Here is a 19,804-nt window from a genome sequence, read left to right as displayed (position 1 = left end):
CCCCCACCCCCGTGCTTGTCTTTCCTTCCTTATGTTTCTCTTGCCTTGCTCAAAAAATGACTGGAGGCCACTTAAGGGCACGGACTGCAGCACAGAAGGGAAAAGCGTCTGGTGTGAAGAAACGGACAGGGAAGAACAGGGACATTGCCCACCTCCCACTCGTGGCCAGGCAGCCAGGCCTTGCTGGACGCTCAGGTTTTTCCTTGATGTGGATTTAGATTGTACTCTGCCTGAGGTCCTGGCTCCTCTGCGTTATCTGCTGCCCTGAATGCAGGGCACCAGTCCACATGGGCACTGCCCAGGAAGGAGAGCTGCATCCTGCTGAGGGCCTAACTGCCGCGTCTTCCTCCAGCAGGATTGGCCTCCAGCTAACTCCACGGGAAGTGTGTTTGGTGACACAGAGAAGCCACTCACAGCTGGCAGAGGCTGCAAACGGCTTCCTGTGTGGAGGGGAGGGCTGCTTCCCAATAATCAGGGGATGCAGAGACACCAGGCTTTTGGAATCCTTGGGTCCCCTGGGGGATGGCCGAGGACTGACTGGCCAGAGGCCACCGTCCAGAGTCTGGCGGCCGCACCATTTCCCGCTTGGTGTCTAGGCCCTTGCAGGCCCCTGGCTGTGTCCCTGTGGTTGCTCTGACACCCACAGGTGGGCTGCCGACGGGGCGTGTCCTTTGGATGGACTCACACCTGTTTCAGCCTCAGCCCCCCAGTGCCCCGACCACGCTTGGCCTCTGCCCAGTGAGACAACACTGATGCAGCCTCCTTGTTGGGTTCCACAAAGCCACAGGCACGCAGCAGGCCAGCCTGGGGCCACACGAGGGGCACTCTCTGTGTGCCCTTCTGGCCTGCGCCGTCTTCCTGCTCTTACCTGAAACACAGGGGTGCTGCCCGAGGCACGCACGACCTGCGCTCCCCGCCTGGCGCTCCTCCTCCTCAGGCATGGACTGCGGCCTGTGTTCTGCAGTCACAGGAGGCAGGGAGCAGCTTCTCTGGACATGCACTTGACTGGCCTCCATGCTGGCCACCGGCCTCACGTGTTCACAGTTCCCTGGTTTCATCCCAGTCATCTTCCCGAGTTTAAGGATCCCGTGTGTGCCGGAACCCAGGGCTTCCCAAGCACCTGGCAAGCACTCCGCCTCTGAGCTGCACCTGCCCCTCTAAGGCCCCTTCAACAGCCCCAACAGGGGCGATTTTCATGAATCCCTTACTTATCCCTCTATAGTATAATTTTTAAGGCTGTTTTAATTTATTTTGATGCATTTGCGACTCTTTCAATAGTTTTAGGATAAAGTTGGGTGATTTGGGGTCAAAATCTTGAATTTTCAAAGATTTTGACATTAGTTAAGTTACCGTTTGAAAGTGCTATCACTTCTTGGGCACACACTGCTCCTGGGGAAAATGGCTTTTAATCATCAGGTGACAGACCTGGGGCATGGCAGTCACCAGCTGCATGAACATCATTTGTTCCTACAGATGGCCTTTGAGGCTGGACAGAGGTTTCCCGCTGCAGGTCCCGGAGAGTGAAGGGGAGGCATCCCCAGGCAGAGCCCCTGCCCCTTCACCAGGGCGCCAGCTGGGCTTGCTGCAGGTGGGTGGCGACTCTCTGGAAAGCGGTGCTGCTGGGAGTGACACCAGGCGCCAGCTTCCAAGGGGTGCTCTTGACCTGAGCTCAAGGCAGTGGGAGGCACCACTGCGCAGAGATTCTGGAATTTAACAAAACTTACAAGGTCTTTTCCTTAAATTGTATGTTAAGGGGACTTGTGTGAGTGCAGTGGGGATATTTTGGAATTTTAAACCATGAGGTTCCTTTTCAATTGAGGTGATGTGAGAGGGGGTTGGTCATCCACTGTGAAGCCACATTTGGAGGGTGCACGTTGGAGGGTGCTCGGATCCTGCTGCAAGTGCTGAAGCAGCAATGTGTCATCTCCTCACACCCAGGTGACCATCCATGGAGACTCAGGCAGGACTGGCTCTGGTGTGAGATCGAGAAGGCGCCTCCCCTGGGATCTAAGGCAGAGGAGTGGCGGCAGCCACACAGACGACTTAGACACTTTGCAGAGCAGCTGCTGGAGGCCTGGGAGAATGACCCCTGCTGTGGGAGACAACGGAGGCCAAGAATAAGGAGGAGAAGGGCGAAGCCCGACACCAGCTGCAGCCTGTGACTCTGCACTGGGTCACAGGCAGGTGAAAGCCAGGATGGACGTCACTGGTTCCAGTGGGAGCCGTTGGTGTGGGAGCTGTTCAGTGACAACATGGTCACGGAGAGTATGAGGACTGCACCTCTGTTCCCAGCAGATGTCCCTGGGGACACCTGAGTGACAGGGGCAGTGTCCTCACCTCCATGCACACTCTGAGCTGGGAGGTGCTTCAGGAAATGTGACAAAATTGTGTTTTCAAAAAGGACGCTGTGGGCAGACTAGGAAAGCACTCACACAGTTGTTCCCTCTGACCCGCCCCAGAGTTGAGGACCAGCCCTCGATCGTGCGGCAGTGCAGAGAGTAGCTCTGGTTTGGGGGCCGGAGGCCCAGGGAAGACGCAGACCCGGGTAGAGATCCTTCGTGCTACAAACGTGGCAACACCTCTTTATTTAGATAAGATGTGTTCACATCCAGCATGACAAAGTTTGTACAAAGTTCACAATTTAAAAATGAAGTATCACAGCAACTTGTGATTCCACACATTTATAGCAAAATTAAAGTGTCAACAAACCCATGCCGTGTAGTACAAAAATAAATCAAACTTCAGTTCCACAGAGAGCACAATAAATAGTTTATACAAAATTCTGTCTTGATAAATGATTGCTTAAATTAACTCAAATGAATATGAACAATAAGTTATAATAAATAAGCTCTGGTAACTCACAATAGCCCATATGGAAGGTCAGCATTCTAACAGGTGGCACTGTGATCCCTATACAACAGTCACAGATGACTCTGATTTGATTATGTACCAACGTTACATGAGCAGCAGGTTTGTGCTTAGTGTCCCTTTCCATTGTACATGGGGGATGACAATGAGAATCCAAACCGATACTACCTATTACTCTACTAAAAGCATACTACATTGGCCGAGAAGCTGCAGACGAGACGCGGGGGAATGCGTGTGCCGCTATGAACAGGGGCCCTCCGAGGCGAGGCCCGGACCGTGTATGGCATCAGGTGACAGTGAGCACCTTGCTTCTGCTCTCAAAAGGCATTTCTGAGCATGGCAGCTAGGACTAGTCGCACAACAGAAGGGGCGTGCCAGGGCCCCGAGCAGTGACGTCGTCTTCTCCCAGCTAGGAATGACCGTCCTGGAGAACTGTAGGCATCTGTACAGTGAACAGTATAAAGTGCCGCTGGGATGTACACACATCTATACACATATATATACCGAGGTCGAGTATTGTATCAGAATGTTCGTCGTGAGATCCCTGTAGTCTCCCTGGGCTACGCGGTGGGTCAGCCGTGGGGCCTCCGCTCTCATCCGTCCAGCTTCATGTCGCGAGGCGACCGACACAGGAATTGCACACCTCCGTACGGATAATAGGACAAGGTAAGTGCAAATAGTCGACTGGCACATTGTGGGGACAATGACCCTGTAAGTCCTGTTCTGCTAAAAATATTTTTTTTTAATTTTTACAAAACCCATCTTTTTTTTCATAACAAAATTTTAAAGTACTTTTGTACTTCCTGCATAACATCAAGACATGGAAGGAGAGATGCTACTAAAAGAAATCAACATCAGGAAACACAACACATCGTCAAAAGACTACTTAGAAGGGGAACGCAGCCGTCAAAAGTGGTCTTATGCATACAGATAGTGCAGTCATTGGAGTCAACAATCCAATCCTGAAGGTGTAAGAAGTCTAAGATGACCTAGTTCAAAGCAAAAAGTGCTGCAGTATATTAGTCAGGTTAAACTCTGATTGCATTCATTCTCAGCATAGGGCACAGTAGCCAACAAGGCTATGCAATGCTCTGTGGTCACCTGGACCCGCGAGGGCAGGGCGTGAGCGTCCGTCGTTCTCAGAGCGCTCTGAATAGGGCCAAGGCCGATTCAGAGTCAGGGTCGGGTGGGGCGAGGGGCGGGAAACTTTACAGAGCTGCTTTCCCACCATCCAGCAGGAAATTCAGTCCAGAAAGCAGAGTGCTCACAGCCGTTAGCTTTTGTCCCTCAAACGTGAAATGAGAATAGCAACGATAATGATTTTTTAAAAGTGAAAAGGGGAAATAAATGCTCTTAAATTATCTTTTTGCTCAAATTGAAAGCACACAACTTCTGTCAGGTAAACTATGTTGCGGGAACAGTTCAGAGGGGCACGGGACTCTAGGAGAGATAAGAGAAGGTTGTTCCAGAGGGTACTGAGAACCAAAAGGAAATCTTCGTGCTGTCCACCTCTGACAAGGTCCTGTCTTAACGGAAGTCTCCAGAGTCACACCATGTAATGTTTAGGAGTTAATTTAAAAGTGCTGCTTAAGCTGCTTTGAATCTTCTGCCAAGTTTCCATGGCTTGATGTTGTCTTACAATAAATTACTTATTTCATTTCTTACAGTTAATCCATATGCCATTTCCTTGGAATGCAAAAAACCTCACTTATTGCCCCCACCATACACCATCCTCCTAAAACAAACAAACAAAAAAATCACATAATATTTCCAAGCATTGTTCAAAAATAAAGCATTTTGCAACCAATTCTCGCTATGAAACAATATGCACACAAAATGTATTTCTTAAATTCCATAAAGTCCTCCAACACGAGGCAAAATGATAATGTCTAAAAAGTGGCCGTGGGGCCACAACATGGTCATTCAAAGCTGTTTTTTTTCTTTTTCTTTTTTGTCCATTTCAGTTCAAAATACTAAAACATTTAATCACTAAAGCATTAAAAAGAATTTACACTCTATTTATTTTGATCAGCTTACCTCTTCAGAAATATATATACCCCCAGTGTGCATACAGTAGCAGCTATAAACATTACACGGCAGATCACACTACGTCAGCTCTTAGGAAAACGTACAAAATGTGAATGTGTTCAAAAACTATTCTGCAGGTGCTATCTTAAAGCAAGACACAAAACCGTGTGGAGTCTCGTAAGCATAACACTGTTCCGACAGAAATAAATAGAACGCTTTCTGGTAACAAGTCACAGCAGCCGAAACCAAGAGGCGTCCTTTCTTAGCATGAGTCTCGCCACTAGAGCAGCTGTTCAGACCTGAATTCCTCTCACAGCCTGCTTTATATTTTCCAGTAGGGCCTTATTTTCTGGACTCTGATAACGGTCTTGATTTGTATACATTTCCGTCAAAGTAGTCACGTAAGCATCAAAATTTTGTTCATTGATTGGATCCTACGAAATATTAAATAGTAGTTCATACACAACTTTTATTTTCTTCATAGTATATTCACAACAGCATAAAACAGAGCATAGCACCCTGCCCCTGCGTCATCAACTAGACAGCCTGTCAGCAACTCGGCTTCATGGATCCGCCCACCATGGTGGCTAGCGGGCAACGACATGGCTTTGGGATGGTGACCAAGGTGCCCGCAGGCGGAGGACCATGGAGTGATGGCACAGGACATCTATCCACGTGAGAAGGGAGGCCGCCCTCCGGGCGCTCATTCACTTACCATGTGAGGCAGCTGGATGTTGGCCAGGCTGTGGATCAGGGACTGGCTCAGGTTGGCCAGCTCGTGCAGCAGGGACTCGTTCTGCTGCTCGATGACCTTGTTCTCCTCCTCGATCGTCTTCAGGTTGCTTTCCATCGTGGTGATCTAGAACACACACGCGTGTGACATGTAACACACGTCGCCTGGGCGTGCGCCCAGACTGCCCAGTGCACAGCAGCGTATGCGCAGGACTGGCCACCCGAAGGGCTGGTTCTCAGGCTTCTGGTCCATTACACTAGAAAACGTGTGCATAGCCCAGTTGGCAGAGTGCTTGCCTCGCATGCCCAAGCCCTGGGTTCAATCCCCAGCAACTCACAAAAGGAAAAAAGAAAGAAAGAAAATGTGGCAACTGGACTTGCTGGACTAGCTGGACTAGCATGGGAAGTCCTTGAAGATTCTGGGTTGCTTCTACTTTTCAGCTTTGGATGTTTTGAGAGTTGCTGCAGGTGGAGGTATCCCAATGATGGTCCCCAGCCTGGTGCTATCCCCTGGAGGCTCACTGGACAGTGCTGGGACCTGAGTTGGCAGTTACTGAGTGAGTGCTAAAGCTTCCTCTTTCCATCTGGCCACAGCTAAGTCCTAATGACCCCCATTCCTCTTCCTGCTCAGGTGGGGCCTGGGCTGCTCTGTCCACCAGGCTTCCTGCATAGACTTGCTTCCTCTAAGGACCAGGTCAGGACCTGACTGGGGCCTTGGGCCTCCCCAGCTCACACAGAGACAGTGTCCCGTGCTCTGAGTCTCTGCTGTCCTCTCCTCACAGCCCTGGATTCTCAGCCGTGACCCGGGCCTCTCCCTGGGCAACTGACCGAGGAACCTGGCTCTCCGGCATCTTCTTCCCACTGGCCACTCTGGGCTCCCATCCTCCCCTCTCCCCACTACTGTGCCCTCGTCTTGATATGGGGTGTACCTCCTGGGTACCTCTCCTCTTCACGGCAGCTGGGGGCCGGGGCTTGTGTGGAAGCCAAGGGTGGTGCCGCTCCTCAGTGGTGACGCCCCTCAGCCGTGGGTGAATGGGGCTCTCCAGCCCCACTGTCCTCTGGGGTACTGCTCCAGGCCCCCTTTCCTGCTCCCTGGGTGACTCTCTCTTGTTAAAGTACCATCTCCGGGAACCCGTGCCGGCCACAGTGGGCGTGTGGCAAGCCCACCTTCCCTGGAGGACCCCTCCCCAGGTCCTGGCAGACTGTGCCTCCACCTCCAGGCCTGTGTGCTCCCGGAGGTCACTGGGGAGAAAGTCCCCATGTGCAGTGTGAGCTCCTCAGCACGAAACACAGCGGAGGGGTGTCAGGGCGGCCAGAGCTCCGCGGGGTCACCAGGCAGGGGAGCGCAGGCGGAGTGCAGGAGCACCTCACTCCCTGAGCAGAGGCCCCGACACGGCTCCCTGCAGGGCCACCCAGGGCACTGGCCTGGTTCCCTGGGCTCAGCACCCTGAGGCTTCCAGCACCCTCACCCTCAGCAGGTCTCTGTGTGGCGCCAGCCCTGCTCCCCTGTGCACCTGATTGCTCTGACCCACTCCCAAGCCGTTTCTCTTCCACGAGGACTGACACACAAAGTAAGGGCCTAGGCACCCCACTCCTGAGCTCCCAGGGCCTTCATCACACACCACACCCTGTCTGCCTGTCTCACCAGCATTTGTGGGGACACATTTAAGATCAACTTCTCTTTAACCCGGCTATCCCACTCCTCAGTTTATAGCCCAAAGACTTAAAAACAGCACACTACAGTGACACAGACGCATCAATGTTTATAGCAGCTCAATTCACTATGGCTAAACTGTGGAGCCAACCTAGATGCCCTTCAGTAGATGAGTGGATAAAGAAACTGTGGCACATCTACACAAGGGAATAGTACTCGGCAATGGAAGATCATAAAATCATGGCATTTGCAGGTAAACGGATGGAGTTGGAGACTATAATGCTAAGTGAATTAAGCCAATCCCCCAAAACCAGATGCTGAATGTTTTCTCTGAGAAGAGGATGCTGATCTATAATGGGATGGGGAGGAACTTTAGACAGGGTAAAAGGGAGGGAGGGGAAGGGAGGGGACATGGGAGTAGGAAAGATGGTGGCATGAGATGGACATCATTACCCCAAGTGCCTGTGAAGACACGAATGTTGTGAATATACTCTGTACAACCAGGGTCTTGAAAAATTGAGCTCTATATGTGTACTACGAAGTGAAATGCATTCTGTTGTCATGTCTAACAAATTAAAATTTAAAAAATAAATAATAAAAAAAGATCAATTTCTCTTTCAACCTAAGCTCCCTACTCAAGAGCCTGGACCCTCCGAGTGTAGTGTTCTCCTGGGACCAGGGAGCCTGTAAATCCAGCCACCCGGCCAAGCCCCCAGGCCAGTCCTCTGTGGGGGAACCCGAGGAGCTGACTTTGTGTGTTCTCCTCAAAGTGGGACAATTCTCACGGGTGCGTCCACTCTGCCACGACACAAACGTGGTCTGTGCACTCCAACCCTGTGCCCATGGGCACACAGGCTCTGAACTATGCCTGGGACCTTTCCTTCCAGCCTGCGAGCCTGTGTGGTGCTGAGGAACACCAGGAAGAACAGACAGGCTGCTGGCGCACAGCGAGCCTCAGCCTCACCTGCTTCCCCAGCCCCCTGAGCCTGCAGCTCACCAGGGGGAACTCAGACTGCAGGTCCTCCTGTGGATCCTGCCCACGTGCCTGAGGCCTTCTCAAGGTGCTCCCACCCTGAGGGTCAACAGGGCTGCAGGCCTGGGCATTCCTGGACTGTCCAGGCAAACCCTGGGTTCTTCCCTGGAGGTAGGAAGCCCACCTCAGGCAGAGGACATCTGCTGCTCCAGGGGCCAGATCCAGCCCACGGGACTCAAGCTGCAGAGAAATGCTCAGGAACACCTTGGAGCTGGCTGTACAGTGTGGCAGCACAAAATGGCAGACACGTGTGAAGGGGTGCAGGGGAGGGGGTGCAGGGCCTCCCACCCCAGCCTCCCCAGGATGTGCTGATCACAATTGAGGAGAGAAAAGAAACAGGGAACATAGGCAGAGATCTTCGTGCCCACCCTCCTGGAGTGGCCCTCGGGACTTCAGAAGTTCTGACCTCAGTCCCTCCTGCAGGAGGGCCTGCACTGCTCTGCTCAGAGCCTGGGCCTGGGATCGAGGGCTTCTTGAACACAGGTGGTCATTAGAAATTCCCTGTCCTCACCTTCAGGGATGAGAGCACTGGCCCACACCCGGGCAGCATGTCCCCTGTGTGGATCTAAGTCTGAGGACCACCCATTCCCCTGGGATAAAGGTGGAGTGCCCGAGGACGGGGAGTCTGTAGGTGGTGCCGCTGCCTGAGGCTGCTGCACACAGCATGGGCGCTGGTTCCTCAGAGAGCATCTCACCAGCCTCAGAAAGGCCACGGGACTTGGCCAGATCCTGGGTTTTCACAGCCTGCTCCTCACTGTCTCTCCTGGACCTACAGTTTTCCTAAGATGGACATCTCTTGAGACCAGGGTCATTACAGGTCTGATTCACCCTGAGACCTGATTTGGAAAGGCCCGTGGGCTGGGACTGGTCTTTGCTTCTTGCAATGGTTAACAGCACCTGTGGTACACCGAGACGTGAATACACTTCAGGGCCACGTCGGCTGCGCAGGTCCATGGCCACCTGCCACGGACACAGGGTATCGCTTTCAGGTGGCCTGGAGCTAGGGGACGAAGCCCGGGTGAGCCAAGGCCGAGACACCTGCCGTCTGACTCCTGGCCAGGATGGCGTGAGCCACACAGACAGCACAGGAAGTCTGCCATGGTGCCCATCAGGGTCAGGAGACAGACTCTAGGGAAGGCCCCGCAGAGGGGAGCACTGCTCTCTGCCAGGGGGCGGGACAGGCACTCCAGAGTAGGTGGGCTGGGTTCCACAAGGACTTCAGGTGGCAGGGAGCCATCCGTGGGGGTTGGGTGGGGCACAGTGGAGGGTGGCCCAGCCCAGGTGCCTGTGCTGCTGACCTGCAGAAGCACAGCTGTGGGCGTGTGCAGAGCCACCACGCTCTGCAGAGGCCGAGTCGACTGCCAAGACTCCGGCCTGCCAGATCCTTCTCCAGTTCTCATTCTGACTTCTCAACCAGCTGTGCACTTGACCTTGTGAGGAAGGGAACCCCAGGGGACAGCTTCACCGCTTCCCACCCGCCCTCCTCTTGCTCTAGCTTTCCCAGCCCAGAACTTTCTTCTCTTCCCGGTCACTCAGGTCCTGGAACCCTACCCCTCCTGCACAACCCCCAGGTGCAGCCCCTCAGACCTCCAGCCCCTCCTGCTGCCTGGGGCTGCGCCTGCTCCTTGCTCCCGCATCGCCTCCTTCCTGTGCCTTCCTGCTCCCTGCTCCCGCATCGCCTCCTTCCTGTGCCTTCGGGTACACATTTTCTAGACTCTGAGAGGAAACAATTTCTGTGTACAGAGAAATCCCCATGGTACAGAGGCTGAGTCACGCCTATCTCTGTACTCTCTGTGGGCGTGCACCCCAGCCCTTGTGGCTGGTGGTGACTTGGCTGCCCTGGTGAGGTATGCACTAGTGGTCTGTGGAGTCCAGAGCCTGAGGCCCATCACATCTCCAGCACTGAAGTGTGTGCTGCCTTGGCCCAGCTCAGCTGGGATGTGTGGGAGACCAACCTTGCCCGTGACTGAGTCACTCTCCCTGGCTGGGTGCTGAGGCGCTCAGTCACAGAAATGTGGCAAGCTTTCCCCACCCTTCTTGGGTTCGAGGGTCGGTCTCGTGCATGGGTGTGTCTTGCTACAGCCCCTTGGGTGAAGCCATGCTCACCTGTTCCTTTGTAATATAACCCCTTGCCCTGTTTAGGATGGAATCTTCCATGGAAGTGCCTTGTGTGTGTGTCCCCTTCTCTTACTGTGCCCTTGGGTGTGGCCTACCCAGGTGTCAGTCAACCTGCTGACAGTGGACATCATGAAGATGGACTCAGCCCCCTGAAACCTGGCCCCTTGCCTCGTTTGAATAGCTTCTCCTCAATAAAAGGGGTCAGCGCGTGCTCTCGCTCTCTCTTCCTGCAGACCCTTAAGGTCAGAGGAGCCATCACAGTGACCCCAAACAAAGAGGTATTTGTGTCTCTTGTGTGCTTATTTTACACAGCCCAGTCAGCCCAGTTCAACTGGAGTGACCCCTGAGCCATTTAGTCATGAGAGCAGAAACCCAGCAGGGGTGGGCTGGCCTCGGGCAGCTGGGCAGTTCTGGGCCTAGGTGGTAGGATGGCTTTTAGGACTTGTGATCTGATGGGGACTCAAAGACCCAGAAACAGACCCCTTCTCACTGAAGTGCAGACCATAAGAAGGTCTAGGTTTTTGGGGTACACAGGAATTGTCTGGGCTGCACTTGACCCCAAACACTACTCAAACACATTCCAAAGTGGTGTGCACATCTACTCAACACACGAAGGTGTGCTTGCCCCGAGTCTGAATTCTTCAGCTGGACAGCAAACAGCATGCATGTGGCAACTGATAAGAACCCTCTTGGGTACGGGTGTGCTATGGTTTGGAAGTGGCCCCGGTGACTCAGGCTTCACTAGTGGAAACTTCATCCCCATCTCGAGGCATGATGAGGTGTAGACAGAATCCAGCTGCCGGTGTAGAGGTGTGGCCTTTGGGATCTGATCAGGATTAGAAGGTCACCAGAGTGTGGCCCTATGATTGAGTCCTGGTGATTTTATAAGGAGAGAGGCCAGAAGGAGCTCACGTGTGCCCGCACACCACACACAGACACAAACCTACACATGCACACGCTTACACACTCATACACATGCCTGCTCCCTGTCCCTCCTGTGTGAGACCTTGCAGCTTCCTTGGACTCTGCCAGCAAGAAGCCATCCCCAGAGGCAGTCCCTGTTCCTGGCAAGCTAGAATCAACCTCTTTTCTTTATAACTCAGCCAACCTGTGGCATTGCATTATTGGCAATGTTAAACACGCGTGCAGCTGGTGCCCCTGCACCTTGGTATGGAGAGTGGTGGGGAGAGCTTCGTCTGAAATTCAGAAATGCTGTCATAGTTCCCTTTCCCTCCCTGCTCTATTCTTTGACTGATTTAAATCTCAGCCCTCCCTGAGCAGGACCCCAGTGACTTGGGAGGAGCCCCAGCATGGGGTCATGATCCCTGTCCACTCCTGGTTGCAGCAGGAACGTCAAGGAGTGATGGTCCCCTCCACTGTCTGGCGGATCGCACACCTGGTCTGGCTTGTTGCAACTCGGTGCCATCATGTGGCTCAAGAGTGTGTGGAGGGCCCCAGGGGAGCAGCGTCTGATGAGGACTGATGATAAGCGGGCAGTGTGTCCACAGGTGGAAGACCACCGGCTGGCCCGTGTCAGGAGGGACGGGCAGTCTCCTCACCAGCTGCACTCACAGGTGCTCAGACCCACCCAGCCCTGCCCGGTAGATGGCCGGGATCTGCAGGCACAGGCGGCTTTCACCAGGGCACCAAGTGAGAAGTAGGCCCCTCCGCAGTCCTGGAGTCCTGCACCAAGTGAGAAGTAGGCCCCTCCGCAGTCCTGGAGTCCTGCTGGCACCAAGTGAGAAGTAGGCCCCTCCGCAGTCCTGGAGTCCTGCTCGCACTCTGCCACCGCAGGTGTGACCTAAGTCTAGGGCTTGGAACACCTGAAGACACCCTGGCCTTTGCTGTAGTAGGTGGCCTTCTGGGAAAGGGCACTCAGGAGGGCGTCCTACCACACACACACACACACACACACACACACACACAGAAAGGGGACCGTCATGGCCACTGGCTCACAGCAAACAGCGCCATGAGAGGAGTCCAGCAGGAGACCAGGACACAAGGTGGACGAGGAAGAATGCAGGGAGAAGAGCAGAGAGGTCAGCTGGCCCTGAAGAGGGCCCTGCCCAGGCCCCTCCTTGGAGAGGACGGAGGCTTCAGAGACGGTTACCTGAGTCCTGAGCTTCAGCATGTCCGCCTCCATCTGGGAATTGGACTCGTTCAGCTCCTTGATCTCTTCGTCCAACTGCTTGATCTCCTCGTCATTCTCTATTCCTGAAATGGCAGAATCCGTGTTCAAACGGCCATACCAGAGGCATTAGTCAGGATTTTGAGAGATTTCTTTGTTCTTTTTTTATATCAGGAATTGAGTTTGCTTGGGAAATACACAGGGGTGCCTGGCACAGTGCTGTTACACGCATGTACAGAAACAACAGTCACAGTCCACATGTCTTCCTGCCCCTGCCCCCACCTCTCCTCCAACAGGACACCTGAGCAGAAGAGGGGAACACCGCCTGAGTGTGCAGAGACCCCTAGGCCCGGAAGGACTGGGCCAGAGTCCTTTCACCTGCCCAGGTCACCTGCGCTGGGGCTGACTCCCCGGCTCCCTCACCTTGGGCACCTGTGGGCTCCTGCTTCCTGCCTCCTCAGGCACCTGGGAGGCAGCCACTCCCAGTCCGCAGGGGCACATGCACAGGAAGGAGTGGAGAGAGCCCCTCCCTCACCATGCCCAGAGTCCAGGCAAGGCTAGGCCTGACCCTTGAGTCAGAGTCCTCCTGGCAGAGGACAGCCCGTGTGTGAGACCCAAGCCGGCTGAGCATTTCAGGCCTGGTGTATCCAGGCAACGGCTTGGTGTGGGGGGGCACAGGCCTGCAATCCCAGCATCTCCAGAGGCTGAGGCAAGAGGATGGCAAGTTCTAGGCCAGCCCCAGCATCTCAGAGACACCCTGTCTCAAAATAGAAAGTAAAAAGCCTGAGGAGGGATTCAGTAGTCCAGTGCCCTGGGTTCAATCCCCAGGACCCAACCAACCAAGCAAACAGACAGGGATTTCAGGGCCGCTTCCCTCCCAGGTGGCTTCTGCTGCAGGCACCCTTGGTGCCAAGGTCAAAAGGAAGGGGATCTCTTGTGCTTCTGGCATTGGGGTCTCATGGTTGAGAACCCATAGCAGAGGGAGAGCAGAAATGCCACAGGTGCAGTCACTCAAAACCCAGTGCCTGGGATTCAGCTGCCACTGGTCAGTCCTCTGTCCCCAGGAGGGACCTTTCTCAAGGCAAGCTCCTCACGGATGATGTGTGTGGAAGTTCTGTGGACAGAAGAATGCACTCAGCCCAGGGCAGAGCTGAAGCCACCCAGCACACTGCAGAGACTGCCGCCCTTCATGGAGACATCGCAGACCAGGAGGGGAGAAGGAGGTGGGTCACGGGGTGGCCTTGGGTGTCGCGTTCAGTGAATGAAAAAAATGTTGTAAGATAAGAATGCGCAGTGCCGAGAAGTCCTGCTGCGAAATGCAAGCGCAGCCTGACTGGCAGCGCAAGGTCTGCTGAGAAGGAGTCCGCAGGCAGACGCTCTGAGAGACGGCGACCAGGCAGCTGGCTGTCCACTGTCTGCCCAGGCAAGAGCTGCCCCCAGTGTGAGTATCCCTGCAAATCTGTCCCTCAGTTGTCTTGCTCTTCTGTTCTGAATGGCTCACCCCCTCTGCTACCTCTTCCTTCACCAACGACTGACGACTGACACAGATCAGATGGACTTGCCTCAGGTCTGGCCTGCACTGGGGTTGTTGGGGTAAGGTGCATGCTCATGTTTTGCCAGGTGCAGGCACAGGATGGAGCTAGGATGTTCCTTCTGGAAGAACTGAGAGGAAAGCTGAGGCTGTCCCCAGGCCCCCGGGAGAGATGTGCAGGTGGACCTAAGGACTTCTAGGAGACAGAGACTGACCAGCCTCCATCTTGCTGACGCCTGGCCCAGCGTTGGGCAGAGTAGACCTGTGAGGCTGGATGCACCTAGAGGGGCTCACAGCTCCAGGGTGGGTGTGCCACCTCCAGGTGTGCCTCTGTAAGTGACAGGCCATGCATCAGGGATGTTCTGTGCCTGTGCCCGCAGGGTGGGGTGCTGCTGTGGGCGATATGTGGGCTGTGGTGTGCACGTGGGTGGCTGCCATCTGGACCCCAGGTTTCCAGGTGTGGTGGGGCCTCGGCAGATCCCTGGCTTCTGCGGTGCTTGTCAGCTCTGTGGGCTCCATTTGAGAACCCAGAGTGAGGCCATCTTGTGAGAGGGCCCGGCCCCTGCTCTGCTGGCTTCATGGCCATTGGCTCTGCCTGAGCCCTTCTCCACACCTTCCCTAGGCTGAGAGGGGAGGCTGAGCTTCCCCTGGGAGGTGCTGACTACATTCCTCTGACCCCATCATTAGCAGGAGACATGGCGTGAGCCCTGATGGACTGTCCAGGGCACACCGGGAGGGCCCGCCAGCCCTGGCTCACCTCGTTTCTGGTTTGGGTGTCTCTTTTAAAGACACCTTGGCTAGGGCATGTTGTTCATGGTTAGGTACTGGCTGAGGCTGAGGCCACAGCCCTAGAACTCCTGCCCCATGTGACACCTCGGGGGTCGCTGCCACCTCTGGCTCTTGGCAGCTCATCTACTCAACATCTGGGGCCAGCTGACACAGCAGTATCACCAATGAGAAGCCGGGCACAGAAGTGTGGCACTGAGAAGGCCACAAGAGGAACCCTGTTCTCAGTGGGTGGGTGAGACAGGAGGATGGATGCCCTGCTTCCTTGGGCTGGGGACCTGCCCCCAGGACACGGCCTGCTTCTCCGGTCTGTGGTGCCCACAAGACCTGGAGGCTGCAGGAGCACTGAGATGGAGACAGAAGATGAATTTTGTATGCAGGCAAGTGCACAAGGCGGGATCTGAGTTTTCCAGGGCTCCAGGCTGTGTGGCTCCGTTCTCGCCCCCACACTCCTGAGAACTCTGATTTCCTTGGCAAACCTGTGTGCACTGAGGCGGGTCAGCAGCAACAGAAACACTGGAAAGGAAATGGATTTTGCAGATGGAGTCAAGGAAATCAGGCATGAGCATGCTGAGGAAGGGGAAGTGTCGGCAGAGCTGTGTCACTGATGTCAGGCCCTGAGTGTCCCCAAGCCTGCTCTGGTGGGAGGCTCAGGGTGGAGGGCCTGAGGGTAGAGGCAGGAAAGCCAGAGCCTGGGACCCAGGAGGCAGGCAGCCCAGTGCGAGAGACCCGGGGGCTGGAACCCCCTCTGCTCCTGCTGTCTGGGGTCAGTGGTCCAAACCAGTGAAGTCAGGGGACACAAAGCTGCAAGACATGAAGCCAGCTTTTGCTGAGAGAGGGAGGGACGGGGTGGTTACCATTGCTGGCACGCTGCTTGATGGTCAGCATTTGATCTCCAGACAGCTTGGCCTTCTTCATGGCTGATGTAGCCCGCGGGCATCCTGACAGGCTGTGGACAAGACAAGAGACGGCCGTTAGCCACGGGCTCCACAGAGCCCGAGCCGGGCAGAGAGGCAGGCAGGCACATGGCAGTGTTTTATCAGCCTGGCTGCCAGCAAGTCTTCAAGAACATGGAAATGACCACTGTGGAGGATGCTCACCCAGCCCAACCAGGGACGAGGGAGGGTCCTGGCCGGGTCGACTCGTGCCCACTGTTAGGTGGTTGTGAAACATGGTCACTGTGGCCTCTGGAGTGAGGTCTCCCCAGCAGGGCCTCTGAGAAGGAGACACGTGCTCCTCACAGAGTACCTTTTAGAGAAACCTTAAGAATTGAGTAACTCGTCTAAAAAAGTCTTTATTATAGAAAGCACCAAACGCATACCAAGGTCGAATTCCACCTCTAGTCAAACACCCAGAAGCACACCCAGCAGCTGCGTGACCTCTGCACCTGCCCTCAGCCTCGGGGGGGCCAGCCCCACTTCAGCGCCCCCTCTCGCTTCCCAGCCGCTCACCCGGGCAGAGCCCAGCTGCACAACAGCAGTGCCACCCTCTGATCTGCGCTGGGCAGCCCCAACCTGCCCCACTGCTGACTTTCCACCAGCTGATCTGCTGGTATCCCGTGGCATGCCAGTTTGCCCTGGGCATGGGCAGCCCGTCTCACTGGAATCGGCAGGCACGGGGTCCTGGGCTTGCTCCCTGCTTGCTGTGTGTTTGCTGGGGAAACGTGTCCTCTGGGTGGAGCCTTCTTCCAGGGCATCTCAGGCCTGGCCTCCTCCCCCTGCCTCCATCTGTCTCCCCTCCTCCATGGGCTTCCTGGTCAGGGTCCACTTGGCATTTAATGTACGAGTGAGGTGAAGCATTTCATAGTACGATACTTTACAGGTAACGTCCGTATACATCCGTAGCAGTATCTATGCATATAGAATCTTGAATTTTTTGCCTGTCTGCCACGTCAGGTGGTCCTGTTGGTAAGTGTGGTGATGGTGTGTGGTGGCATCTCCGGTTCTCCATCCACCCAGCACTCGGTGGAGTCTCAGAAGATTGGATCACTAGTAGAAATCTCTCTCAATGCCTGCATGAATATGGTGAGGATTTCTAAACACCTCCTCACGCAAATTTTTCTAATATATTTTCCAGGGAGATATCAGCATTGTTTGGAAGGAAATATATCTTGACTTGACCACATTTTCACTATCTCTTCCCTGTGAAGGCCTACATTGTCTTTTTGATAGGACACTTGAATCTTACAACTATATCAACATATCCATAAAGTTCTAATAAAATCACTGCTGTCGGCCGGATGTTTGTGTTCCCTGGAAACGCATCCTAACCCTCAAGGCAGAGGTGTCATCAGGTGGAGCCTTCAGGGGGTGACCAGGATATGAGGGTGGAGCCTCCATTGGGATGAGTGTCCTCAGGAAAGGAGCCCAGAGAGCTCCCTCACCCTTCCAACCCTGTGAGGACGCAGAAGCCACCATCTGTGAACCAGAAATGGGGACTCACCAGACAGGGAGACTGCCAGTGCCCTGACCGTGAGCTTCCAGTGCCCAGAGCCACGAGGAAGGCTTTTCTTTTCTGTTACTCCTGAGCACCTGGGCTGATGCAACAGCCCCAAAGAACCTAGGCCACAAGACCAAGTTGCCAGACTCCAGGGTGTTCGACCCCAGGGTCTGACGGGACAGCCTTCCCCCAAGTCCCACCATGGGTGTGACACTAGCTAATATTTCTACTCACTTGCAAAGAAAACGAGGTAGAACAGAAGCGGCCGTGGGAGGTGTGAGGAGCAGGACAGGCTCTGTTCACTGCTCTGCTCCGTCTCTGCAGGCCAGGCCAGCGCGGGGAACAGGGGCGGTCATCACAGTGTCAGAAGAATGTGTGCCTCTGGATCCGTGTTGTGCTGGGTTAGTGCTCAGAGGCCCTGAGCTGGGGCAGGTGCAGGCTGCCCGAGGACCAGTTCCTGCAGAGGACTGCACCTGGAAGTTCAAAGCTGACTCTGCATTGCCGTGGGGAGTAGAGACGGCAGCCTCAGGGCTGGAGGGGAGAGCCAGCAGCCTGCCCGAATGGCCCCAGGGAGCTCCACTGACGGCTCAGATGGTCCTACTCCAGCTGTGGGCCTCGCCAGCCTCGCTCAGCTCCCATGCAGCCTGTCTATGGGTGGCCCTGAGCAGGACAGGGAGCTGCAGAGTGTGGAGACAGGGACGGGCCTAGAGCCCAGCTGAGCAGCCCCAGGGTTGTAGAACTGACCTTCTCTGTAGGTTGTGCATCCTGTCACCACCCTGAGGCCTGGGGGTATTCCTTAGCTGGGCTGTGGGACTTTGTCCAGCTTAGCCTTGCCCCCTGAAAAGGGCCCTGTGGAGCTAAGCTGTTTCTGAGGCCTCCCTGAAGATGGCGTCCAGCATCTGGGGTGCTGCCCAGAGACCTCTCTGGGTCCTTCCCAGGACTCTGTTGGTCTGTCATTCTCCACACTGGTGTGTGTTGGTGAGTGCCCATGGTGCTCCCTTCGGGACTCACCATCCAGCCCTGGCCTGCCCAGCTTCCTCAGCTCTTATCACGCATCTGTCTTCCTTTGCTTGTCCTGCACAAGGGAGCGTCCCGGCAGCCACCATCCTGTCTTCTCCCCAGTCCAGGCCCCTGCAGCCTCCTGACACGGGCAGCAGCCCGTGCCTTGCTGTACCTGCAGGACTGGAGGGGCAGGAGTGCCTGCAGTATGGGTCTTAGTACAGCTGTAGGTCACACAATGGAAACAACATGACCTATTTTTTTCTTCAAGTTTTTGTGAGAATCTTTCTTGAGCCCCGCCTCCGTGGAAGCCTTCTCTGCTCTTCCTCTTCAAGGAGTCCTGCTGTAGAACTGCTAAAAGCCTGCCCAGGTGAGACCCTTTAGGGCAGACCTGTATGGTGTCCACACTGCAGTTTCAAAGCAACCCTGCTGCAGGACGAGTCTCAGCAGATTGTCCACCCAGTCAGCACCCTGTTCACAGGAGTGCCCACAGCCAGGCTCCCCTCTGGTCAGTTCTGTACTCTTGGGGAGTCTCATTATTTAGAACCTAGAACCTTCAGATTAAGCTGACATGGGCCCTGGGGCCAGACTTTGTGCTGAAATTCTACATTCACCCACCCATTACATGGCCTCTCGGAGATTTGGTGTTTTCATCTGTCAAATGAGAATGAAAAAGTAATCAAACCCCTACCTCATGGGCATATTTCAAAGACTGAGAGCACAGAGAAAGGACACTGAATAATGGCAAAGGCAGGCGTCAGGCGAGGGGCCTGCAGAGAACAGTGTGGGTGCAGCTCTGGAGGATCACAGCCCTGTGAGCCTGGCAGACGCAGCCCGGCTTCCCGGGGGATGTCACGTGTTGGAGCTGAAGCCCCTCTGCTGGCTGGACTACGTGGCTGTGGCTCTCAGAGCCTGGCTGGGTCCTCCCAACTGCTCTCTCCAACAGCCTGGATGTCCACCTCTCGCTGTCCACGTCTTGCTGTCCTTCCTGCTATCTCTTGGCACTGGATGGAGTGTTTGCTTCCTCAAGGACTCTCCCTGTGAAGCTCCCAGCTCCTCCAAGCAGGGCCAGCTCTGTCCTCATCACCCTCCATGTGCATTGTCCTGGCTGACGCCAGGGACACAGTGAGACCCAATAGGTTGTGTGGAGAAAAGGCCGGGTTGGGGCAATGTGTCGATCACCATGGACAGATGACAGATGGACTGAGGTCTGGAGGCCTGGATGGTGATGCTGAGGGAAGAGGTGGACCTAAGGAACCATGTGTGCCCTGCATTACGTGCTAGCCACAAGGGACAGGGCACTTGATCAAGTTGGACAGACCCTGAGTTGGCACTTCTCAGACCAGGAAGGTAACCCTTGCGTCTCCAAAAGCTTTCCCCAGAGGGGGAGAGAGGACCCTTCCTGAGCACCCAGTCCTACTCTCCTGTGGTGTCCTATTAGGTCCCAGTGGAGAAGCCCGTGGCAAACAGCCTGGGGGGGGGGGGGGG

At 55.0% G+C, this 19,804-nt stretch overlaps 1 protein-coding gene across 28 annotated transcripts in view; it reads right to left on the bottom strand.

The window, feature by feature from the left end:
* Nucleotides 1-2,548: 2,548 nt before the first annotated feature.
* Myt1l (myelin transcription factor 1 like) overlaps nt 2,549-19,804 on the bottom strand; it is a 340,605-nt gene continuing 323,349 nt past the window's right edge. For 20 of the 28 annotated variants that reach the window (XM_048804898.1, XM_048804919.1, XM_048804894.1 and 17 more), the window contains 4 exons: nt 15,736-15,827; nt 12,538-12,647; nt 5,612-5,755; nt 2,549-5,330 (listed from right to left, as the gene is read on the bottom strand). In XM_048804898.1, the coding sequence (XP_048660855.1) occupies nt 5,190-5,330; nt 5,612-5,755; nt 12,538-12,647; nt 15,736-15,827 (487 nt within the window). In that variant the 3' untranslated portion in view covers nt 2,549-5,189. The remainder of the gene's footprint in view (nt 5,331-5,611; nt 5,756-12,537; nt 12,648-15,735; nt 15,828-19,804) is intronic. The other 8 variants (XM_048804904.1, XM_048804923.1, XM_048804913.1 and 5 more) reach the window with 3 other exon arrangements.

Source organism: Marmota marmota, unplaced genomic scaffold (assembly GCF_001458135.2).
Source record: "Marmota marmota marmota unplaced genomic scaffold, marMar, whole genome shotgun sequence".
NCBI classification, from domain to species: domain Eukaryota; kingdom Metazoa; phylum Chordata; class Mammalia; order Rodentia; family Sciuridae; genus Marmota; species Marmota marmota.
The sequence above is the reverse complement of the archived record's forward strand: the minus strand, read 5'-3'. Positions and strand labels throughout refer to the sequence as shown.